Genomic DNA, 26,602 nt, shown 5'->3' with positions numbered 1-26,602 from the left:
GACGCAAACGCTCCCGTTAGAACAACACCATGTGCTGTAATGTGCAAAATTGGCAGAGGCGTTTGGGAAGCGGTAAAAACGCTTCCCAAACACCTCTCTGCCGCCTGCACACAACGCTAGTGTGAATGTAGCCTAACAGTTTCACAGAAAAGGCTGCAAACTTGACCCAGATAACTGAGAAACTTGAGTCACCATAGAAAAAACATTAACCCCTTGAAAGCAACTGCGTAAAAACTGACAAATATTTTTTCTGTGCAAAAAATACATTTTTAGCGTGATAAATGTAATTTTCAAGGGTGATAATTATGTGCCAAAATACAAATACTAAAAAATCTGTTTGCCAAGAATGTATCTTTAGTGCTAAACAATGCCAATCAAAAGAAGAGTAAAGAACACCGCCACTGCAGCCCTTAAATACTCTTCAATATTCCCATTTTTGTGGCAGATGTCTGATCTTTAGACTGACCCCTATCTACCTCTATGGTAAATGTAGTTTGTATGCATTAGCAGCACAAGTCAATGCACTTCACAGACTCAAGGACACATCTCTTTTCAGTTTGTTTTCATCCAATATACGCACATTCCTCTGAAGAAACAGAAAAATGTAACACCCCTTGGAATGACAAAGCTGAATTCAGGCATTCCTTGCAACATGGAATAGCAGTAATATTATTATCTTGTCTCCTAGACATAGGACTTTTAGAAACATCAGTAGCAAAGATTTATCTTATCTTGATTATCACTGCAATCACTAGATAACACAGTAAGTTATTTGTCACATATAATCTGTAAAACTCTACACAGTAGACCTAAATTAATCACATTTTGTATCCTTTTTTTTATCCGATCTAAATGTTAAATTTTATTTGACATTCATTTTTTTCCATTGGTCACAAACATTTCTTTATTTTTTTCTATTCAAAGAAAACATTTTAAATGACCAGTTGTTTTTAAGATATAGAAATATCTATAACGTAGTCTGTATCTGTGCTTTAAACTGTGCTTCTCTATGACTTCCTTAGTCACACAGGGCAGTGATTTGGTTTGATACCCATGTTCCATGTGACCCTGGTGGCCATCGTGGGTCAAGCAGAGTCTATTACGACTCTGACCCTGGGTTTTGGGCACTTTATGCAAGTAGTAAGTGACTAGTGTAGGGACAGGTTTCCTGTCTGTTAGGGACAGCACTACCGGTAGGGAGAAGTTCTGGTAGAGTAGGGAGAGAGCAGGAACTACATCTACCTTCTCAGGAAGCTTCCCCTTTGGGTTAGACTGGCCACTCCATGTGGCAGATGATGTCAACAACTCTGAATTTACATCCCACTGTCTCTACACTGTACTACACATAAAATGGCCACCTTCCCAACCTATAACCATCCTTAGCTAAGGTGCACATGGAAGGGCAATGCACATCACAAACAAACAAAGGATTTCCCAGCAACACTTACCAGCCAGCATGCGAAACAACCAATTTGGCCCTGTCTAGCAGTCTGCATTAAAAACAGAGGGTTTTGTTTGCACACATTTGCAAATACCTGCGTAAGCCACAATCCCTCGTAAAGGGTCCTCTGTATACTGTGGACCTAACTAAAATTTCCAAAGCCTCCATGGTAGGAGCACATGCATAAATGGGTAGGTTAAGGGCAGGTGTGCCTGGAGGAGCTCATCCCTCCTCAAAGGTACAGAGATGCATGTAACACAAAGCTATACCAAAATGACAGCAAAGGCATCCAATGCGTCCCTGCGTACAAATTAGCCACCTACACAAAAAATAGCAATCAACAAATTGGTTGTTTCGCAGGCTGGCTGGTAAGTGTTGCTGGGAGATCATTTGTTTGTGATGTGCATTGCCTTCCATGTGCACCTTACTGCTAAGGCTGGTTATAGGTTGGGACGGTTGCCATTTTTTGTGTAGTTTTCTAATTTGGACGCAGGGACGCACAGGATGCCTTTGCTGTCATTTTGGTATAGCTGGGCATAACGTGCATCCCTTTACCTTTAAGGAGGGATGGGCTCCTCCAGGCACACCTACTGGAATAGTGTAGGCAAATCTATTGTGTATGACTCATTGTAACTGTGTGAGTCTGTGGTTAAGGTCAGGTTACTGCAGGTCATGCTGGATAGCTTAACAGTTTGGAATGCTATTGCCTCCACCTGGTTCTGGAGGACCACTGGAACCTTCCAAAAGCCAGTAGGCGGAGAAGATGCAGACCTAATCTGTATGTTTATGGGAGTCTAACCAATCCCAGGTTTGGAGGCCCTAGTAGAGTGATGGACCAGCCCATAAATTTCAGATAGTCAGGCTGGCTGGGAGTCGAGTGGAAGATGGAGTTCTGAGGAGACTGTCGGTGGCCTGGGAAGGGTCCCCTAGGAGTCCATTTAGTAGTACAGCATGAATAGGTTCAAGGTCTAGGAGCAGAAGGAGCAAAGAGGACAGAGTGAGTATATCAGCACACCCTGGGATTCACAAGGGGAGAGACTGACACATGTAGCGAGCTTTCAAAGGACAGTGCTGTGCTTAATACTTTATCCTTGTCCTGGGAGATCTTCAGAGAAGCCAGGAAGGCTGGTAGTGTCTGCAGGCTGTGGAGCTGGGAGCAGTTCTACAGGGGAGAGGAGACATCTCTGCATGTAGTTTACAAAAATCGAAGTTAATTAGTTCCTCGCCCATAAGGGGTTGTTGCTACTGATTCACAATGACTGACGACTTTCAAGGAAAAGAATAGTCTAGGATCTGTTTCTATAAATAGGAAGAAAGTTGTCCCCATTAATTCAGTTAAATTGGGCATCTGATAATTCCTATTACCCTATCCAAGTTATTTCCCCTAATAAAATAACAAGCTCATGGACTGTTCACTGACTGTGGATGCAAGTGTGGAAAATGTGTTTTTCCTGGCTGTGCAGAGCTTAGGGGTACCTAGAGACACAGCTGCCCTCACAAGGGTAATGCTACAAAAACAACCCATTCAGTTTAAAATAAAAATGCAAGGCAAAGCATAAATATAAAGAGCATCATGGAATAGGAGAGGTGGGGGTGGAGACTGCCAGGGAGTGTGTCAGCAGGAGGCAGAAAAATGGCAGTACACTGATCTTCCTCCTGTGTTTGGGGGTGTCAGCACTAGTTTTGGTGATTGGAGGACAGGTAGGCTGTGACCCCAGCACAGCCAGATAACTGATGATGCTAGGATGGATGTACTGCCATAGCATTGTCAGTTTGAAATAGTAACACAAGGGGGCTGGCAGAATCACCTGGTATTGCACTCAAAGGAAGCAATAGAAAGAGAACAGGATACATTCTAATATACGTATATGGTTCCATAGACACATAGCATGACTATGAAATGTACATGGTACAACAGACATATCAGGAATACGGAATCTTGGGGTAACATACATTTAAACCCCTATCAGGTTATTTTTTTGTTGTCTGTGGCCTGTTGGGGTGATTTCCCTTCACATCCTGTCTTAGAGATGCAATATGTTGGGAAATCTCCCCAAAATTAGGGGAATTCCTGTCTTAAGCTGGGTATAAACCATTAGATTTTCATTTGAAATCTTTAATTTAAGACTGTTCATTCAATTTTCTAATTGTTAGTGGGGTCAAAACGACACTCGTTTTTGACTGCAGTGTCCGGAAATTTTAAGGAGCAGGATGGAAAATATTTCTTGAACAAACCAATTTCCAACAATGTATGTGGTATTCATTTAATAAAGTCCATTTGCTCCAAAATTGAAAGTCAAAAGCATGCAAAATTTTGACCTATATTTAAATGGAATTCATCAAGCCACTGAATGTACTGAGAATTATCATATGAGTTTTCACATACATTCATTTGAAAATCTACAAATGTAGCTTTAAACAGTTGTTACCCAAACATTTATTCACATTGGAAGATTTACCATCACCACCTGCTTTCATGCCATTTCTAAAATGTAGGATTTCCCCTCACTTTCTGTTTTGGTGACAATAGTCATCAGAAAAAATAGATGGGTGACTCTCCCTAGCAGTGGGGCAGAATGCAATAAAAACTTCTGTATTTGAACCAGTGGGTGTACCAGACAACATTCTTACAGTCCAGAGGTATTTTATTGAATCCATAAATAACATCAGGAAAAAACAAAAGGCAGCCAACATGTTTCTGGGGTTAGACAATCCCCCTTCATCAGGGCTAAATCACCTGTTAGAATGTTTAAAGGACTCAAAGCAAAGCTCCTGGATATATCAATCTAATCCAGGGGAGTGATCAGTGAATGGATGCCTGTGTCACTGTCAAAGCAACTTGGCAGTGTGTCTAAGCCTGTCTCACTTTATCCAAATTTTTTCTTTACATATACTTGATGGATTATTTCAGTTATCGGTCTAACATTTCAGAAATAAGTTTATTATCACAATAATGTTTTTTCGTTTTATGCTATAGGTGCGCAATGGAAGGTCTACAATTTCTATTGCTCATCGCCTATCCACGGTTCGAACTGCTGATATAATTGTGGGTTTTGATGGTGGCAAAGCAGTAGAGATGGGAACCCATGATGAACTCTTAAAAAAGAAAGGAGTTTACTTTACTCTTGTCACAATGCAGAGCCAAAATATAACTCCAGGTAATGTGGTATATTCCCTATAGCAGCCTTTCTCAACCTTTTCAACGCAGAGGAACCCTTGACATAACTTTCCGGTCTCAGGGAACCCCTGCTAAAAATGACGTTATCTACAACTCATGTTACATTAGTGTGATAGTCAGAGGTAAGCATGCTTCTTACACTTGTGGTCATTGGAAAGAATTACCCCCTTACAGATAGCTCAAAAGATCAATGGTGTCAGTGGGAACTTACCCGTGAGGCACAAATTGATCATTGCTCAAGGAACCCCTGGCAACCTCTGGAGGAACCCTAGGGTTCCTCGGAAACCCTGGTTGAGAAACCCTGCCCTATAGTGTAGGGACCACCTGTAAAAGTCAGAGACTGCAAACCCAAAAACAGACCAGTCAGTCCTGCTTTGTAGTTTATTCCTGCCAATTAGCCAATGTAGAAATATATGACCAAAATGTATCATTCTACTTGGAGCAATGCCACTTACCGCTTTGCCATTCCAATGTTAATGTGTACAGGATCCGTTCAGCAGCCCCCATAAATCTAACTGCAAACTCTCCTATTCTAAAGAAAAATTCCTTTTTTGGGTAAATGTCAGAATGGCCAAGTAGTCACTCTGAGCCAAAGTGCATATTCTAATGCACTTTGTGCAAATTATAAAAGTATATTATATAGAATGGTATTATTTTATGTAATTATCTGTATGTGTTTTTGTTTAAATGAATGCTAAAATGCTCTACTGAGAGATCCCCAGAGACAAATCACCTACAAAGGCAATTTAAAAATAAAGCTGTTGAAAAAAAATACTTACCTCAGCCCTTGCTTCTGACATTTCGAGGAGGTGCAGATGACATCACCATGCTTCACTGCTGCATTCTGGGTTTGCTGGGTGCTTGAAATCCTCTGCTAATGCACTCCAGCCATTGCAGTGTTGTCTCCCAGGAGGTAAGCTTTATTTTTTAATTGACTTTTGCAGGAGATTTGACTTTGGCGGGGGCTGTCAATAGAGAGGTGCTGTTATTTTCATAGAGACCCGCTAAAGTATAATTTGCAATTTAATTCTGTATTATAAATATTTTCATGGTAAAGTTATGTTTAGGCAGAATGTGCCTTGTCACTTGGCTGCCCCCTATATATTAACTGATATGTGCAGTTTACTTACAACCAATACAATTCCTATTTTCATTTCCAGAAAAAGTTATAGATGAAAATCCTGATATTGAGAGAACCAGGACATTCAGTAGAGGAAGCTACCAATCTAGTTTCAGGTTTGTAAAATTCATTTGTGTTTTTTTAATGATTCTGAATCCTAGGATTCCATAGGCAGAGCCCAGAAGGTACGGTGTGTTTCTAAAATGCATGCTAATCTAAAAACATTCACCTACCTAGATTTGCTGGTATTTGCCCTACAGGTAGACATTTGCTATAACGTGTATCAGCGGCACAGGCAGAAATGTAGACGTGACTGCAAATGAGAATTGTAGGCAAATACTCATTTGAGGGATGGTGAATCATGGATTCACTGTTGAATAATTGGTAAGGCCAATGGTTAAATATTGTAAATCAACCTAATGTTACTAGAACCTGAATTTTCAATTGATGTGCCATAAATGGTGGCAAATGTGATTTAATATAGCAAACATACAAGTAAATCTTGATAGATAATATGCTTTATAATTAAAGAAAAAGATCCACCTATCAGGAGCATCTAGCACTCCCACTCCATTACAGATGCTGGTCTCATTCCAGCATCCTGGTTTTGGCTGTGATACATTCTCCCTGTTTGCTTGTTCACCTGCAAGGTGATTGATGTGGCCAGTCTCTGGGTGGAGACCAAACCTGATTTAAGCCAGCCAAGCCTGCAGTCCCCTGCCTGTGGTTACACATGCTCAAGCTGCCTGTTTATCTGTCCAGCTCTGCTGTTTGAATTCCCTCATTGACAACCTCAAATTGGATATCGACTATCCTCTGAACTCTGCCTGCCTTTTGACTTCAAATTTGACCCTGACTATGAACCTTGCTTGCCTTTTACCCAGACTGTTATTGATCTACTCTGCCTGTCAACTAAAAGTGCTTGTTTGCTGTGCTCAGTTTGTGTCTGCACTGGCATGGTGGCCAGGAACTATAGCATTGTGCACAAGACTTGGGGAAACTGAGTACTGGTAGGCCTTATGGGAAAGGGGGCTGCTATAGGTGAAGAACACAGAAGCCAGCTATAGTTCCTGATAACTTATTGGTAAGCTTGATACCACCAGGCTATTGGTAAGAAAAGATCAGTGCTCTGATAGCTTAACATTTTATAAATATTACCCCTTGTTTGAACAACTGTCTTCTATAGACTCTCAACAAAACCCTCAAGAGGCACAAGAAACCAATTGGTAGGGTCCTTAAAACCTTAAACATCTTTTGCCATTGCAGGATTGCCAGCAGTGCAAAGCTCACAATGATAGAGTCCTTCTGGAAAGATCATTGATATTTGAATAAGCACCAGAGATAGTTATTTTAAACTGACACAGCTAGAGTGAATTCAGAATTAAATTATAAGAAGTTCAGTGGAAACAGGTTAGTGGATAAAGGTGAAGTATTTCTAAAGCCAACATTTTGGATAACGTTTGGAAAAGTTAGAAATTCTGTGAGGTTTTTATTGCTATTCCTGCTGGGGAAATTCACTCTCTTTTTTGTCCTGTGACCATGGCCTCCAGAACTGAAAGTGAGAGGGAATCAAACATTCTGAGTTGCTCCTGGAGCAGGAATAGAGGCAAAGTCTTACAATGTGTTTCAGGAAGAATGGTGTAAGGACTTCCCTCTAAAAAAAAAACATTTTCTAAACAAAGGGCCAGACTGTCACTTAGAAATTAGGAGAGCCGCACTGTGACCAGTAAGAGTAGAAAATGACCCAGCATCAATAGGACTAAACAATGTCGTAGACTTGGTGGTCAGTGGGAGTAAGAAGATTACAAAGCCTCTGTGGTCAGTAGAGGAGGAATAGTGCCCAGTTATTTATATCAGTGGAAGGAATAGTGCCCCATTGCTGGTGTTAGTGGGAGGAATAGTGCTCAGTCATTGGTGTCAGTGGAAAGAATAGTGCTCCATTGTTGGTGTTAGTGGAAGGAGTAGTGTTCCATTGATGGTGTCAGTGGAAGGAATAGTGTTCCATTGATGGTGTCAGTGGAAGGAACAGTGTTCCATTGATGGTGTCAGTGGGGAGGAATAGTTCCCCACTGGGGGACAGTCCAGTGATGAAGCATGGAGGAGCACCATTTGCTGGGGGAGTGGAGGATCAGGTAAGTGAAAGTATTTATACCTTCCCCTACCATAAACAAGCTCTTTTTCCTAGCAGTGAGGGAACAGCCCCACAGCAAGGGAGAACTTTTACTTTTCTTGGAGTTGGTCTTTAAGTTCTGGCTTTAGATATAATGTAAAGTCCAGATGAAATTTCATGCCTACTTTTTATACTCCCGTTCCTCCATACATTATGATTTTTAATAGATTTTCACTTTAATATGCCGTAAAGTACAACTAAAAGCTTCCTGCATGGTATTCTAAACATACCAAACACAGTTACTATGTGATGCACTAGTCTCATACAGTACAAGTAAAACTTCCTTCACCTTTCTTGACTGAGCCATATCCTCCTTCATTTGTGTCTCACACACTCCCCCTCCCAGACACTGCAGATCACTGTGGGAGAGTTTCAGCAACAGAGGCAGTGCTGTCTAGAAAGCAGAGAGCAGGACTAGGTGTGGCCAGGTGCTGACTGACAAGATACAAACTTCTGAATACGCAGTGACAATGCTGATAGCCATACCCCCTGCATCACCTTCCCTTTCCACTGTAATGCTAGCAGGCACAGCGTACATTAGGGTGTTCTGAGTTCAGGAGCAATACAACATCTTTGCCATGCCATCACAGGAAGCTGTATTAGGTAGACTTCGCTGGCAGGATCAACAAGTATTTGTAGGACTTTACCAGGAGAATAATAGAACATTGTAAGTGATTACTAATAATTAAGTGCAACAACACTTATTTTTAAAAAGAGGTCTTAATGTTAATTATGCCTCTTACTCTTAGAACAAATATGTTTTACATCTCCCACTCTGTTCCTCCGTATTGACAGAGTGGGGGGTGCCTGACCAGGTCTGTCAGATTAAATGGTGCACTGAGCTATGCAGTCATATTTACACACTGTGCAATTTCTATAGCAGGAAAATGGAGATAAGACAGAAAAAGGCTTTAACAGCTTTATTCAGAGAATATTAATAGTTGATTACCAGTAGAAAACCAGAAAAAAAAGAGCTTTTAGGCCTTGTTTATACTTTCATAGCTCTCTGAAGAGCAATCAGGACTTGGATTGCTTTTCAGAGGACATTTGACAGGCAGTGAGGAAGCATTGTATCCCTCCTTACCTCCTGTTTTAACACATTAAATCATACTCCACAGCCACGGTTGTGTGGCTCCCTTAATTTAGTTGTATTGGGGCAGACACTGCTGAATGCTTAGAAGAATGACAGTGAGGATAAATTATGCTGCAACACATGTACAGCAGGAGGAGCAGTTGCTGGCAGCCTAACCATGCATTTTTACCGCCCCCAACCCCAAATATAAACAAGACCTTATCTTGTTATCCTAATTGTCAGAATGTAACAATTCCAGGCAACTGTACACAAAATCTGGGACAATCCCTGCCAATCAGGAACATCTGAACAAGCATTTTATAAACTATAACATCATACTTGCATATTCTCCAGGGAATCTAATGGTTTTGGTAATTTTTAAAAATTAATTATTTATACCTTTTTTTTCTAAATTATCTTTTTTTTTTACAAATACTGAATACCTGGAACACCCAAAAACACTAAGTATATTACGTTTTTATAAAAAAGGTAGTGCTACAGTAGCAGTTTCCTCTTAGATTGTCTGTATCTAATTGAAACTCTGTATTAAGTTCTACATAGAAGACAGAGAGGGGGGAGGAGAATCAGTCATTCTTCTAAGTTGCTGTGTGTGCAACCTGAGCTTCAGCTATTGAGGTCTTTTTTAAACAAAACAATTAAAATTACCCCAACAAACATGTACAAAACACCTATAGCTCCATCTTCTGGCTAGAAATATATATAAAACCCAATTTTAAAATATATTAAGCCATAAACATGATTTAGGAGAAAATGAATATAAAAACACTACGAGTTCTATTGACTGCAATATTTCCTAACAATACTTCTTTCACTGTACAAGGAACGTTTAGTGCAATGTCATGGCATACAATATTCCAAAGGCATTGTTCAATGTTAATTTAATACAACAGTGAGCCCTGAATGCAGCTGACCGACACATCAGATGTGTCCTGTATTGATTTGCCCTTTTCAGATTATGTTAAATTGGTGCAAACCAAATGCATTCCTGTAATGCTAAACATCTGTTCTTGTTATATACCGGAAACATTCTGTATTAAGCAAGCAGTTTAATGTTGGAAATTACATTTTCATTGTTCTTTAAATCAATTAACATCAGTCACTGTCATTGATCCTAATAAATGACCTAGCTATAATTGTAAAGTAGAATAAAAGCATGACTGATCATGAATGCCCTAAACATGCTGGTCAAAAAATGAAAACAAACTCGGCTTAGACATGTACTTTCCACTTGCATTGTTGTTAAAGTGGAACTCCAGGCAAACAATACAGAGATTAAAAACATGTATTGGTGCTGCTTTACCAGCCAAGGATTTGTATTTCTGTCCATTAATTTCTGAGATTTACACAGCCCTGGCACACAGCACAGCTCTGTCTGATATGGGAGAGGACCTAATTGTTTAATGTTTTATCTGCCAAAACATTTGTAATTTTGACCAGCTATTTCTGTGATACAAACACCTCTGGTAGTTAAGAAGATCCATCTGTGACTAAATTTGCTTTACTGATTGCCAGCCAGTATGAAACAGATCTTAAGGAACAAGGATGGACGGGGTGCTCCTTGAGGTTGTTTGACAATGTAACTAGCAAGGAGATGGCTGCTTTATAACCAGAGCTTGCCTTGGCTCTAGTTACTTGCCTGCAACATTAAGTGCAGTGCAGGGGGACTGGGTGCTTGCACGCTTCCCATCCTGCATTGTTCTTGATGCGTGTCAAGTGCTTGGAGCTTTGACAAGTTTTGGTTATCAAGCAGCTGTCTCCTTGCTAGCTACATTGTCGGAAGGCTGTGGGTAGAGAGAACAGAGCATGTAAGGGGGTGTTAATGTACTTACCATTTTGGCCATTAGGTGGTGCCCTCCCTTAGAATATAGTGGGAAGGTTACAGGGTGGGTGGAGCTCAGGTGGAGTGTGCAAGGAGAGAGGAGCTTCTTTTTTGTAGTTGGCCCCCATGGGACTTGGTGGGGCCCTTTCTGCATGGATGTAAAGACTCCAGGGTCTGGCATTCCCTGTTTGGAGAATACATAGAGAGGTGCTGAAATTCAGAGGAGACTGAGGAAAAGCAAAGTTTTTGAAAATAGGTTAGACTCACCTCCATTACTACTTGTGGTCTATCCCGGGAATGGTTAACTGGTTTTACCGGAAGCCTGTGGTGCAGAGTGTGGGGCATGGAACTGTGGAGGTACACGTAAAGGCTGAGTTCAGAAGCAGGGAAATACACAAATGTAAGATAAAGGTAGTGAGGCCTGTTGGTGGCACCCATGATTGGAGTCCTTTTGTAACGTACCTGGTGGTGGAGCCTGAAGTGCAGAGGAAGGCCTCTCTTACAGCTGTGGCTCCTGGTAAAGTAACAGGAAACACAAGAGCACAGAGTGGCATGAGTGCGTGATAAGTCTTCTGTTGGTGGAATGCTGGTGTGCATCTGGGTACACAGGGCAGCTGGCAGATGGCACAATGGCAGAAGAGCAGGAGCTGGAGACAGGCAGGGTGAAGCTGATGCTGGCAGAAGAACAAGGCAAGGTCAGATGGTCCGTGTTGGCAACTAGCGGGCAGATCAGACATAAACGGCAGGCAGAAGAGTAGTCAGGAGTCAAGCAAGGGGTCGGTGGGGGCAGCATTCAGGCAGAGTCAAGATCAGATCAGCAACAGAAGAGCAATACTGGAACAGATACACATATGCAAGAAACATAATAGTCCAAATGGCACTGACACAAGGAACTAGTGCAGCTTAAATAGCCTGCCTGGCACCAATGCACTTTCGCACGTGCGCACTCTAGTGGGTAGAGGGACAGAGGCTGAAGTCTGAATTTTTATAGAGTTTCCACCAATCCCTGGGGAGGCAGGGCCCAAAAAGGGTGGAAATAATCCATAAATACTCAGAAGCCTGACAGTCTGGGAGCAGAATCCAGGGTCCAGTCGCCTGGAAGGACCCCCCTGTGCTGGGGGCTCTGCCCCTGGGGCAGAAGGAAGAGAGAGAGAGAGAGAGAGAGACAGAGATGAAGAGAGTTCCAGAACATCAATGTTCCAGCTAGACTTAGCTGGGGACTCCAAGCCAGAATCAGCCTGGATGTAACACACATTAACACGTGTGTGGTAGTGCATTGCCAACAGTGTGCAACTGACCTGAAGATCTATGGAAAATGTCCACTTTATACAACAGAACAGAATACAAACAAATAAATAATCTGCTAATAACTCCACCAATTTTGAAGTGTAATCACTCCAGAAACCAAATGATATTTGTTCAGATAATGAACAGCGAGGACATAAATTCCAAAGGCTGCATCTGTTAGCAGTCATAAAACATTTTCTATTAACCCCCCCCCCCTCACGTGATATGGGAAGTCAGCTCAGGCATCTGTCTTCTGGATCTCTTAGACATTGCCACTCTGTTAGAAAATAGTCTGTCTGAAAAGCCATTGATGGACGCTGTTGCAGTGAAATTCCACTTTTTCAGTGATTTTATTTAGGATGTTTTATGACATGTTTTATGACTAGGAATAAGAATCCAGACCAGATACACTCCATCTGTTGGCACCCTATTAGACAAATATAGACTTTGAATACATCAGTGGGCAGCACAGTGGCTAAATGGTTAGCACTTCCGCCTGGCAGTACTAGGGTCATTGGTTTGAATCCCAGCCACGGCACCACCTGCCTGGAGTTTGCATGTACTCCCTGTGCCTGCGTGGGTTTGCTCTGGTTACTCCGGTTTCCTCCCACACTCCAAAGACATGCTGGTAGGTTAATTGGATCCTGTCTAAATTGGCCCTAATATATGAATGTAAGTTAGGGACCTTAGATTGTACACCCCTTGAGGGTTAGGGACTGATGTTATTGTACAATAAATATGTGTAAAGTGCTGCGTAAATTGATGGCGCTATATAAGTACTTGAAATAAATAAATAAATAATAATACTAAAATACATTCTTTGGTAGTACACTATATAGTGTTAAAAAGAAACAAAACAAAAAACTAAAAATTTCTAAACTTTGACAGAGTATTAAATAGGCAGAAATAAGATTTAATAGCATTTTGGATAACTGTACATGCGTGCAAAAGCATATTTGCCAATAATATGGTCACAGGACACTGTTAGCCCAACCCACGGTCCGCATTTCACTTGTCCTTTTTTATGGTGAGTATGCCAGAATCACAACCACTATATGGATTGGTTCCATCCAAACTCATTCTCTAAATATGCAGGTACTGTCCATTACTACTACTTTATAAGTTGGTTCAAACAAGAAACCCGTCTAAATATGTAGGGACCACCAGGGGTGGACTGACAACTCATGGGGCCCCCCGGCAATAGGGGATCATGGGGCCCCTGTGTCCTTGCCCAAACTCAAAAAAGCCTATGATAAAGGTACCATGGGCATCTCATTGGGCCCCCTACTGACCCCGGGCCCTCGGGCAGTGCCTGAGTTTCCAAATGGTCAGTCCGCCCCTGGGGACCACCCACTTGCAGCCCTGAACCTTGCAATTAATGCTTTTTTGAGTTAATGTGCATAAGCAGTAAGTAAAATAAGGTTATTGCTATGATCTCAGTACAAGGCCGGGACACAGCATGAACATCTATGAAAATGTTGATCAGAACTGATTAACCAAATAATCAAATGATTTAAGATGTCTTTTAGCTCATGGTATAGAATCTATATTCATATGTCAGTCACAGATTGGAGTAAATAAAATAATTCAGGGGTTCCTAAAAAACTGCATAAACTATAGTGTCAGCACGATTAGTATTGAATGTACAGCTTTCTGCTTATCTTTTCATCTTGTAGTCTTTGTGTAGTTGGGCTGCTGTAGTAAAGCTGTCAAATTTAGAAAGCTGTTAGATACTTCTCATACTGGAGCTTTACAACTGGTTGTAGCCAGGATCATTATCTACAACTGTCCACAGTTTCATGATCAAAGCTGTATGACTAAGTATCTGACCATGTCATTTAATGCAAAGAATATATGCAACAAGCATTGGCTAATTCACTTATCCCAGCAATATAAAATATTCTATAGGAACACCCTACGACTTCGTACGAAATCACAGCTTTCCAATCTCTTTCCTGATTCATTGTCTGGTACTGTGAGTGGACCATCTACTTTACTGTCCAGTGAAATTGAGGAGATGGTGCTACAAGACAATGCAAAAATTCAAAAAAAGGTATGGACGTATTATTAGTCATTCTTAATAGTACTGCTGTATTGTGTCTTGTCCCAGAGGTGATCAAATGATTTCTGGGTGAACCAGTAAAAAAAGCACTTTGGAAACCTAAGTGGTTCACTTCCACCGTGCAGAGCAAACAATAGGTCTTCTTTTACCCAATATCATAGTTGCCCATCACCTTTTTCCTTGCAGTGCATGCAGTGTGTCCCTCAGCTATCATTAATGAATAAAGGTCTTATGAATATCTAATTTCATTATGATTTAACTAAATTTATTTGGACATTTGTAAACACCCGCGAGGCTATATGCCAAGTCATCAGATAGGATATGCTTTCCTGTAGGCCCCCCATTCTCTGATTGGAAACCAGCAAAGATGTTTGAGGGAATTCATACAGAGCAAAAAGCAGATAGGAAGAGAAACTGTGCTCAGAATTTCTGGTACATGGCCCAAAAGACCCCTTTTCAACCTCACTTAATGCTAGATACTTACAATTCATAATCTTGCATAGTCTATTAGCTTTGCTTTACCATTAGCAGCTTTGCTTGACCACTAGCAGAATAAATTCAAGCAGATTGCCCAGTGGTAGCTGCCGGCATATTTATTTTCTAAATAGTCATAAATAAAAGTCGGCAAAAATGCAAGCCAAGTGTTTCCAGATTTCAAATACTACCTCCTGTAGTCACCAGTGTAGGAGTTAGTACAGCGTAGAATCATAAGGTTACCATGGAAAAAAGTTGCAGTTCTGGCAAAAGCAACCTAAAAAGCTTGTTGAGTCAGGCTTAGTATATTAGAGGTCATTTGTATTGACTCTTTGATTTTAAAATATTGATTGAATGGGCAAAGTGACAGAGTCTATTGAAAAGACAACAACCCCCATTGCTCATCCCACTTATACTCACCTTCGAGAAGCACCCTTACTTACTCTGTTACTGTATCAGAGCCCTCATGCTTTAGGTGATTGTAGCCATATTAGTGAATTTGCAACAAGAACTGTTGAATACTGTCTGTGATCCTTTTTTTTATTTGCACTAACATCCATATTGTCAGGACAATGTTTCGAGGTGTGCCCCCTTCTTCAAGGTCCAAGCAGTACTGCTTGGACCTTGAAGAAGGGGGCATAACCTGAAAGCCTGTACTGAAAATTTGGATGGTAGAACCCTCATGAAATATTCAGCACTTTGATATGGGGAACATGTAAGATTTTCCCATAATGCAGTGCATCGCCTGGCCCAACCACTATGTGAGAGAAGGGATAATGGTATCAACTCTGTATAAGCGTCATCACCATCTGATCCAGAGCTTTTTATAGATGTTGACTCCCAACACCAATAATGGAATGGAGTCACATTAACATTCTGCAATATTTGCTGGATAATGTTTAATGTTAAAGTCATTGTTTCATTTGTTGCTTGGAGATGGTCTTTAAAGCGAAATTAAACCCCAAAACAAAAATGTATTACATTTCAGCTCACCAATTCTTAGCTGTGGTGGCTGCATTCTTTTCTTTTTTTAGGTTTTTTTAGGTTTTTTTCCTTTAATTTCACCTGGTGATCCTGAAAGCTAGTCTGTACATTCAATCAGTGGACTGGAAAAAAAAAGTGTGCCAATTTCCCTTCCCACACATTCAAGGAGGGTGAATCACTCCCACTGTGCTATTGTGTTCTCACAGCAGAGAGCCTTCCCAAATTTCAGAACACAATGATCAGTGTTGCCAACTATAGTGGACACTGATCATTTGGAAAAAAACCAACAGGGTGGTTTTGCATAAGCTAATCAATTAATCAATAGATCGACTTCTGTACAACTAGGGTGCCCATACATGGCTTGAAATTTTGACGGTCCCTGCTGAACCAGACGAATTTTGATCCATATATGACCGACTTAAGAGTAGACATTCTTTTATTTCAATAATGGGCTTCTGGTCATGGATGTCATAAGCAGGTCTATTGCCAGGAGAAACGTATTCAAGATGGTGGAACCAAAGACAGGTATGTGGGGGTCTCTATCCAAGAAAAAGGGGGTAGGATTTAGGGACAGCATGGCACCAACTGCAGTCCAATCCAGGTCCCCTACATTTTACTGGCTGGATAACAAGGTGAAATAAAGGAATAAAGCCTATGTAAAAATGCAACCACTACATCTAAGAATTGGTAAGCTGCAATATATTACATTTTTGTTTTTTGGGCTTAATACAGCTTTAATGTTCTAGCATGGTCACAAAGGCACCGTTACACTTTAAAGCTTTTCTGAACATATTTATTTATCATGTGTAAACATATTGTTTTTTATCAGGGTAAAAGTAAGAACAAGAAAGAAAAGAAATCTGTTGTTATGAGGATATTGAAGTACAATGCCCCGGAATGGCCCTACCTTGTGCTGGGCTCTGTAGGAGCTGCCATTAATGGCACATTAACTCCCTTGTATGCTCTGCTGTTCAGTCAGATACTTGGGGTAAGTAATGTTCATAGGTGAATGTATGCATTTCATATACAGTACATGTACTCAAACTCTTGTTCAAGTACAGGTATCACACACCAATACCATTCCTCTCTCCTATTAGAAGAACATGGGTCATCCTGTGGGGCACCTAAATCAGTCTGGGAAGGCATTGTGTCCTAATGTCCTCCAGTTAACACTCTTTTGGGTATATACCAAACTTTGCCCAGAGGATAAAGAGCCCTGATGAAGGGGGATTGGGTGTTGAGCTCCTGTAATGCATTGACTTTTGTTGCGGAATAAAACGTTTTATGGACTATACAAATTAGTGTGGCGCTCCCATCTTTTCAATTTTTTTTAGCAGAAGGAAAAGAAGGTCATTAGTTTACGATCAGTTAACATTTTTATTTGTACTTTCTGTGGAAGAAAATCTACTAGGGAAATGAAGCCTAGAAAAACGATTTTCTGCTCATCTTCTACACTGCTTCATACTGAAAGCAACATTTACCCAGAGCAGCTTAAGGAAATATTCTGTTACATAATAGTAGCTGAACTTTGTGCACTAGTTCAGTCCAACTTGGTTATGACATTCTAGCACTTAGCAAAATTTCAGGCCTGAACTGCCTTGAGGGAATGAAAATGGGTCCAGTCTGCCTTTACAAAAGTCATGAGAAGGAATTTGGAAAAATTTTCATGGAATCATCATATAGTGCCAACAAAATATCTTGCAATTTTCCAGCTTTTCTGTAAAGGAAACCTGTTCTGAGGGACAGGGACTGGAGTTACCAAAACATCTTAGTTGTTTGGTTGTTATGCTGATCTTTTTGGCTTCAATGGTTCATGAGTAAATTACCTCCTCAGAACTCCTAAACTGCATATTCACTCCATGTGATTGTTAGAAAGTGTGGAAGACATTGGATCATTAGACAATCAGAAAACTAAAATTTTCAACAGGAAAAAACATCAGTGCAGCCTACATAATTCTTTCAATAATGGTTTTCCAAAAAAAAGTCAAGCTCCAGTTTTGTTGAAAAGCCAAAAAACTCTCCCCAGACATAGTTTACACACTGCAAGCGTTTTAGCAAACGTGCTTCTTGTATGACACTGATGCCTTGCCAGCACTTTTAACTAAACTGGAGCCCAAATGAGAAGGTCTACAGTCATTACCACCACCTGATCAGTCTCAGTGAGGTTGATTCACTAAAACTGGAGAGTGCAAAATCTGGTGCAGCTCTGCAGAGAAATCAGTCAGTTTCCAGGTTTTATTGTCAAAGCCTAATTGAACAAGCTGAAGTTAAAAGCTGACTAGCTGCCATGCACAGCTGCCCCAGATTTTGCACTGTCCAGCGTTAGTAACTCAACCCCAGTGTTGCAATAAAAAACATTACTACAGCCTTTGCAATTCACTAGCAGAACATAAGATTCTGAGGGGTGTTTTATTAGTAAATGTTGTAGCACTTTAATTCTTTTGGCATTTTTAGAAGATACAAGCTGCTACAGCTTGAAATAAAAAGGTCAGTGTTAATAAAATTAAAATAAAATTCAAGCTGATTGGATTAAGTGAGTAGCACACGTTTTGGATGTGGAGGACTGGACCGCCACCTGTAGAGACAAACTGTAAGGCTTTACCAAGATATGATCTTCCTGGATGCAATATACGATGAATCGATGAAAAACAACCCAGCCCTGCCATTCACATTATACCCCGGGGAGGCATTTTTGATGGTCATCCAACCTAGAAACTGGAGGCTTTCTGTCTTTAAAAATTTCACACCTCCCTTATCCACCTTCTCCCACCCTTGTAACCTCCCCCACACTGTACCTTTTTTGCAACTTATAACATTAGCTTTAGGAGAATGCTTAGCCAACGCGACTGCCATTATTTTATGGGATAATGTCAAATATGGACCTTAATGAGTCTTGTTCTGACTTGTAAATATGATAATTGTTTGTGTGTGTGGAGTTTTCTCATTGGGGACCCACATTGTACCCTGCTAAACCTCACAACAAATCCTTTCTGATGCTAATCTATAGATCAACCTTATTGTTACCTGTATTTCCTCCTCTGCAGAGCACATGTGCTCCCTTAATGGCCAGGATCTGTCATGGGAACAGTGGGGTTGATTTACTAAAAGTGGAGAGTACAAATCCTGGTGCAGATCTGCATAGAAACCAATCAGCTTCCAGGTTTTATTGTCAAAGCTTAAAGTGGAACTTTAAGTAAAAATGGGCAGACAGGCAGGATTTGTAATGTAGAAAGGATATGCTTTGTCTCTTCTGCATTAAAGCTACCTACCTGCCTGCCCACCCTGTACAGTGACCTGCACAGGCAATGCCGAATTTGACAGAAGTCCTGTGCATGCATGGGAGTGATGTAATCTCCGCCCAGCCAATGACAGTGGCTAGATTTCAGGACCCAAAAGTCGTCCACCCAAAGATGTCAGCGGCCAGGCACAGAGCTCTGGGACAGTGTATCTTGGGATAGGAGGTGAGTATAGTTACACTATAATGGAAGAAGTTGAAGTTAGAAATTGAGTGGCTACCATGCACAGCTGCACCAGTTTTTGCACAGTTTTAGAAAATCAACCACGATGGATACAATACAATTAATGCTCACATTGATGTGGCAATACTGCATCATTTCTGATCATCTATGTTTGGATTTGATAGTCTTTTGATACTTTAGCCCATCCCACAGACATCTTTGTTATTCTTCTACCACCAAACGGAACGTGAATTGTTGTGAACTGTTAATCATTTTGTATGTGACACTCCAAGTCCTTTTTATTTGGAGCTACATACTACATACAGCTGTGACAGGTTTATACTCTGTTTTTGTATTGCAAAAATCCGTAAATAAATATTATTTAAAAAAAATAAATCAATACAATTAAAAAATGTTCATATGGCATAGCTTTTACAAAACACCCCTTAATCAAAATATACAATTTTTTTGTATTGCAAAAATCTTTAAATAAAGATTATTAAAAAAAAATAAATCAATAAAATTTAAACTGCTGTTCATATGGTATAACTTTTACAATATGCCCCCAAAAAACAGCTGTAGGTATGAGTGTATTTAAATAAAGAACAGTAGAGGGCAGCAGTGGCACTGTGTAGAAACAATCCGGTAATCTGTTTATGGAAAGCTGTCCCAACACAAGCAGAACATTTATTTCATTATTTTATATTTGTACTTTGATGCAACATCTACTCTTACAAAACTTTCCTTTTATTCAACATTTTTCCTGAAGGTTCATATGAACATTTCTTGAATGGAAGATTAATAATATGTCCACAAAGAGCAGTTAGTGTTGCTGCAGTGAATTGATAGACAAAGGGTATATCACATATACAGTATTGGTTTATTTCTAAGTCCATATTTACATAATGGTTAAGGGTATAATTACTGGATCAGGTAAGTGATAAAAAGTGATATTTTAGTTGTAGGTAGAGGCTGATGGGCTAAATCAACCACTGGCTGTTGTGTTTTAGATGCTTCGGCAGTTATGTCTTCTGCCATGATTTCTGACTTTCTTCCTGTTCCAGTTCTGTTCTTGTCAACTTTTGTTTAGTATTCTTTTCAATGTTTGTTCACTCCAGCTCCTGTTTTTTCTCCTTTATATAAAATAATTAATAAAATAAAACAATGAAAGTGAGAAATTACTTAAACTGACCTTGGGAGGCATACAGATCCCTCACCAATAGTCCCCAAAAGAAATATATGACTTTGCCAGATGGTTTAATATACAGTAAGGTCACCCTCAGTCTCCGTTTCCTGGGGTCACACCCCGTTATGAAGAGCCTGTACCCGAGAAACAGGCACCACCAGGAGCCAGGCAGCACAGCCTACATCTTGTAGTACATAGGGTTGTTCCAAAACTGCGCAAGCGTCAGTTAAAGTGACGGCTCCTGTCGTAGGCACCCCTACGCACAGGCGGCTTCAGCAGCAGTGTTCTAAATTTTCCAAACTATTTCTTTTGGCACGCAAGGCATTTTGTCTTTCTACAATAAATGCTATGTCTGTTCTTCCAAAAGCCTGTGACCAATTGTTTCTGGCTGTGTAAGAATGGGTGCATGCTTTTGTGGGTGTGGCTACAAAATGGGGGGTTGGTTTTGTGGGTGTGGTTTTAAAGTAAAAATCTGGTAACTTAAGCTCAATAAATAAGCATTTCAATTCACCTAATCACAAATACATTTAACTTTTGGCTCACGGGTATCAAGATTTCACTATGTGCTGAAATTCATTGCTTTCTTTATCTCTGTCAGCATAGGTGGTCTCAGAGACAAACATTGCTCTGCCAAGTGATCACTGTCAAATGTGAGTGATCAGTGTCTGGGAACTGATGTGTTCACTTTCTGGGACTCATTAGTTGCTTATAAAAGAACAGTTTGTCTTCATATATGATCAGTTTACTCCCTACAGATGTTGTACATTCTGAGGTTTCCTCTTTTTCCTCTCTATTTTAGACATTTTCACTGCCAGATAAAGCTGAACAGACAAAACAGATAAATGGGATGTGTCTTTTTTTTGTTATAATTGCAGCAGTTTCATTTGTCACCCAGTTCTTACAGGTAAGTCTGTAACGTGATTCTTCTATACTCAGTACATCTACATATAAAATGTTATTTTATTTTAAAGCTGAACTCTAGGCAAGCAGCTAAAAAAATGGAAAATATTTTACCTGTTAAAAGATTGGTTATTCTGTGCAGTCAATCTTGTGATCCACACAAACCAGCCAGATAGCACAGTCAGGCTGAAGGGCATGACTATAGTTAGTATCAGGACAGGTTCATCCAGTGCCCAGGGCAAGGGTGCAGAACTGTGCCCCTTCCCCCATGCATGTTGTAGAATAGGTGTATCATCCTGTATTCATTTTCTGCTCCCTTGCACTGCCTGAGGGCCCGGGGTCAGTAGGGGGCCCCATGAGATGCCCCTTTTTCATAGGCTTTTTTGAGTTTGGGCAAGGACACAGGGGCCCCATGATCCCCTATTGCTCGGGGGCCCCATGAGTTGTCAGTCCGCCCCTGTTCTGGGCAGATAAGTTTCAATGACCTCGGTTCACCAATGGGCCATGGAACATTTTAAAACACAGAGATAGTGTCTACTGATACTTTATTTCAAGCAGTTATCCACTTGTCCCTTTCTCATTTAATTGAAATGACCTTTTTTAGCATTGCTTGGCTGCAGTAACATGAGGATCACATGAAAGCCAAAGACAGTAACTCAGGTTTTTTTTCAGGGTTATGCCTTTGCTAAATCTGGAGAGCTCCTGACTCGGAGGTTGAGAAGAGTTGGTTTCCAGTCGATGCTTGGTCAAGAAATTGGATGGTTTGATGATCCCAATAATAGTCCCGGGGCTTTGACCACCAGACTGGCCACGGATGCATCTCAAGTTCAAGGGGTATGACACACCTTCAGCACTTTGTGGGCATACTGGTAAAATAAACAATAAATTATTATAAGCCAGCAAAATTTCCTCTTATTGATGAGATAAATTATAAATATACGAATATGATGCAAGAATAATTTTTCTGGAGGTGGAAGGGGGGGGTGTAGAGAGGCATCTTTCTGTGCTAAAGAGCAACCACTGCTAAACACTTTACAGCAAAATACTTACAGCAAGTCATTTCAGAACAACTACTAATTTTGTAAGCTTAAAAAAACAATTACTGCTAAAATGGTCCCCATGCCTTCTGTGGGGGTGGGGCACATATACACCATGTTTCTCACATATTTCAAATGATAACACAACAGAATTGGCTCAAACAGCAAATTATTTTACCTGTTCAGTTTAAGAGATGAGAAAATTTGCATATTAGTAATTCTCTCTGTCTCAATAACTGAGGAACATGTGTTAATAGGTTGTAGTCTGAAGAGCTGGTACAATAAGTCTAGTCTATAATTCCAAGTCTGGTAAACTTGTTTTTATTTGTCTCCTTAGATGAAAATTGCATCTAAAGTTTTTGTTGTTTTTTAATATAACTGTTTTAACATCTTTTTTTTTCATGTGTCATGTTGTACAACATGGCATTGACTATTACGCTGCCATTTATTTGTACAGGTCAATAGTCTTCTCTAAAAGATGCTACCATTCGTATTATAGTACTGTGCCTGTAATACTGTTGCCATAAACAAAACACCCTGGACCAGTTATATGGGGCATGCACTGTACCCCAAAGTTGCATTATGATAGAGCCATTAAAATGTTTTAAATGTTTTTTTTTTACAGTTTGTTGGATTTGGCCTTAAAGCTTATTTAAGCCCAGAACGTTTTCTTTTTCCTTTTGGATAGATAGATTAGAACCCTTGTCAGGTTTTATCACTTTCTGTGTTATTGTTAGGGGTGACAGAACAGGACAATAACTGAGGAAAAACCCAAAATTTATCCAGGACTGGGATAGTGAGACAGAATTCCTCTTTACTTTTGAGCGTTTTCCTCTCACTTTCTGTTGTGCCTATATGACAGGAAATGAAGGGAACTCACCTCAAAAGAGACACATAGATGGCAAAATAATAAAATAAAATCCTTTCGTACTATCTTCAAAATTAAATAAAATGTTTTGAATTTTACATTTTTTAATAACACCTATGCATGCTGTACCTACAGCTGCTCCCAATAGGAGGGTAATATTTTACTGTGTGTTCATATTTAAAATGGGAATATAGGGAATCTGATTGTTATTCACTGTTCAAGTGTGCTGGAATTGTAAGACTTTTTAATCTTACCTTAGAAGGTTTAGGAATTAACACTGACAAATGTATTAATGTTTATGCACTGGTTTAAGATAGTTACATAACCTTTTTCTTTTAATACCCTTTTATTTTAAAATGTTATTCTAAATTTTTAATTCCAGGCGACAGGCTCCCAGATTGGAATGATTGTTACTTCCCTGACAAATATTGTAGCTTCGCTCATCATTGCATTCCTCTTCAGCTGGAAACTCAGTCTGGTTATCCTCTGTTTTCTCCCCCTGATTGGATTGTCTGGAGTATTTCAAGCTAAAATGCTTACAGGATTTGCCAATCAGGACAAAGACGCATTGGAAGAGGCTGGCAAGGTAAAAAAATGGGGGCCATTGAAGGTAGTACCCATCCAAGAATAAGATTTAGGCTTTGAAATGCACACCACCTAGATGGTCTAATTTTCTATTACTTGGACTCCCCAATACATGTTTTTTCCACATTCGGGTGTATTTATTAGAAAATGTAACAATGTGGTTTAACTATGTTAACTATTCACTAGTCTTGCCAGTTGGGTGGGATATGGGAGTTTTAGTGGACCCTTTGTCTTGCATATTGGCACCATTTTTTATTTCTCTTGTTTATTCACTTTTCATGTGTTTTGTCACTGCACTTTATAGGTGTGCTTTACTTTACTCATGGATGGTAGGGTGTGGGTCTTTGGACCTACCCTGAAATCTAGGGGGAGGATGTGTGGCCAGATTCCTTCCTTCCCTGTCCTGGGGTGGTCTCTCTTCAGGAGAGTCTTCCACGCAGTACTTTTTGGGTGGATTCGGCTGATCATAAGGAGCAGGGTCTGCTAAGCCTTTCGGCTAGATGGACCAAAGTATGCCCTGCCCCTTCAGGAGGGGACTATGACACATCCCAATGCACTTTTGCGTGTGTGTGTTAACATGTAATTTTTTGTTCACGTTGTTTTCTATTCTCGCACCATACGCACTGAGCTCAATTTTAAAAAAAGGAAAGAAAAAAGGGAGTTTTGGTGGACATATCTTGACACTGAAGACCCTGTATGATACAGTTTGGACAACAGATGATTCAGCTTTCTATTTACTGTGCAAAAAGGAGATGTAAGAAATGGATGAAACTGTTTTGTGCAGAATTTACAGGCTATAAACAGCTTAAACCAATTAAAAGAAATCCAATTTACATGATCCATTTCACCAAGCACTTAAGCAATGTGATGTAAGCTGTTTGTAAGAAAAGCTTATCAAAGGATATTCTAGAGGTCAAAAGTCATTCCATTATCAACACTTCCCATTTCAGTTTATTAGCCTGCTCACAAAATAATTATAAAATTATTTATTTTTAATCTGCCACTCCTCAGGTTTCCAGTGAAGCAATCGGTAATATTCGAACAGTTGCTGGACTGGGAAAGGAGAGGATGTTTGTGGAGAAGTATGAGGAGCAGCTGGTTATGCCATACAAGGCAGCAGTGAAAAAATCTCACGTATATGGAGTATGCTTCGGATTTGCTCAGTGTGTCATCTTTATGGCTTATGCTGCATCTTTCAGATTTGGAGGATTTTTAGTCAATACAGAAGGTTTACACTATTCCCTTGTGTTCAGGTACAACATATTGATTCTGATAATCCAAAAAGCATGTGTGTCATGTTGTTGATATTTCATGTTTTAATTAAAGCCAAAAAGGGAAAACTTTTCACCAGTGGAGTGAAATCCAACTGAATTGGCTGTCAAACTGACATAGTTCAGCTGACCTGCTGATGGGAACCTGTTCTGAGAACCTAGGGCTACCTAGATCTGTCTGGCCTTCTTTTGGTGAGACACAAGTAGACTTATTATTTAATTTAAAAATTGAATAATCAAGGAATGCAAAGGGATAACTATCTTTTCAAGGAAACCTGCTGTCTTTTTCTAAAAGTGCTAGTTTCCTGGCTGTTATGTTGGTGACCTTGCTTCAGCAGTTCATTCATCTTTAACCTGGGAAAAGTATGCAGAGCTGAAGATTTTACTTCATTCTAACTTTCCTTGTTTCTTGCTTCAGTAACTGTTCCATGACTCAAAGTATTAAAGCTACAGGCAACCAGTGATTATTCAAAAGGAGTTCAACAATTGAAGAGTATGGTTTTCTCTCACTTAAGCTTTCCTTTAAAGCCCACTGTCAGGCTTAATTTTTCTTCTTTAAAACACTCTAGCTGTGATACTCACCTGCAATCTGGAATTGTCCCCTTGCAAAACCTCTTCTTGGTCACAAGATATACTCAGACCTCCGGGTCAAATAATGCCCTGTGTCACTCAAACAAGAAGAATGAGACTACACTGTACGTTCAGGGTGTCATGGCCCCAACCTCTGAGAGGGCATCACCATGGCACCCTTGATTCAGTGCCACTCTGCATCAGTAAGCATCATCTAACCCAAAGAAGAGGTTAAGAGAACTCTGCAGAGTCATGTAACTATTCTGAAGATATCTGAATAGGTAAGCATTGGAGCATTCAAATAAACAAAAAAAACCAGCGCTCAAATCTTCATGCAGACTAGGATAACTGTAACTGCCATTCGTTGAGGTGCAGCCCTTGAAAGATCGGGAAATCTTGGTACTAGTGAACAAAAGCAAAACAGGGTGAACTCTTTTCGTGCATTACTGTGGTGAGACACTAATTTATTTAAAAGCATATACATGCATACTCACAAACCAAAGGGGAATAAAAACAGAGAAGAAGAGTCCATAATAACAGTCCAAAGTGACGGTAGACCGTTGGTGAGGTATGGAGACTTTATGGAGACTTACAAGGGTCTACCGTCACTTTGGACTGTTATTACGGACTCTTCTTCTCTGTTTTTATCCCCCTTTGGTTTGTGAGTATGCATGTATATGCTTTTAAATAAATTTGTGTCTCACCACGGTAATGCATGGCAAGAGTGCGCCCTGTTTTGCTTTTGTTCACAAGCATTAGAGCATGAATTATTGCCAGTGGGGTCCATAAGGATTTTGGGAGTGGGAGAACTTTAAAGCTTAAAGCCTAAAATGTGGCTGTTTTTAAGGGCTTCATTAGGAGAGACAACAAGTAGATGATAGGGGAGCACACTGAAGCTGCCCTATTCTAAGATGTCAAAACAGGCTTCAGCTTTCCCTCTGTCCAGATCACACCCTGCTTACGCATTTCACCCACTCCTGGGCTTAGTCATAGGAGTGGGTGAAACGCATTAGAGGGGTGTTGTCTGGACAGAGAAAAAGCTGAAGCCTGTTTCGATGTCATAGAATCAGGTAACTTCACTGTGCGCTCCTATCTTCTA

The 26,602-nt window shown here is 40.2% G+C and overlaps 1 protein-coding gene across 2 annotated transcripts in view; it reads left to right on the top strand.

The window, feature by feature from the left end:
- Nucleotides 1-26,602, top strand: part of LOC149470831 (bile salt export pump-like) — a 102,727-nt gene that overhangs the window by 55,615 nt on the left and 20,510 nt on the right. The window contains exons 15-22 of one of the 2 annotated variants that reach the window (XM_089660381.1): nt 4,419-4,599; nt 5,780-5,855; nt 14,017-14,161; nt 16,458-16,616; nt 21,072-21,176; nt 21,845-22,006; nt 23,460-23,663; nt 24,674-24,915. In XM_089660381.1, the coding sequence (XP_089516507.1) occupies nt 4,419-4,599; nt 5,780-5,855; nt 14,017-14,161; nt 16,458-16,616; nt 21,072-21,176; nt 21,845-22,006; nt 23,460-23,663; nt 24,674-24,915 (1,274 nt within the window). Of the gene's footprint in view, nt 1-4,418; nt 4,600-5,779; nt 5,856-14,016; nt 14,170-16,457; nt 16,617-21,071; nt 21,177-21,844; nt 22,007-23,459; nt 23,664-24,673; nt 24,916-26,602 lie in introns of both variants that reach the window. The other variant, XM_089660389.1, reaches the window with a different exon arrangement.

The sequence above is a fragment of the Staurois parvus genome, unplaced genomic scaffold (assembly GCF_062004578.1).
Source record: "Staurois parvus isolate SC_StPar_1 unplaced genomic scaffold, SC_StPar_1.0 ptg000031l, whole genome shotgun sequence".
Taxonomy (NCBI): Eukaryota; Metazoa; Chordata; class Amphibia; order Anura; family Ranidae; genus Staurois; species Staurois parvus.
This window is presented reverse-complemented; position numbering and strand designations above follow the sequence as displayed.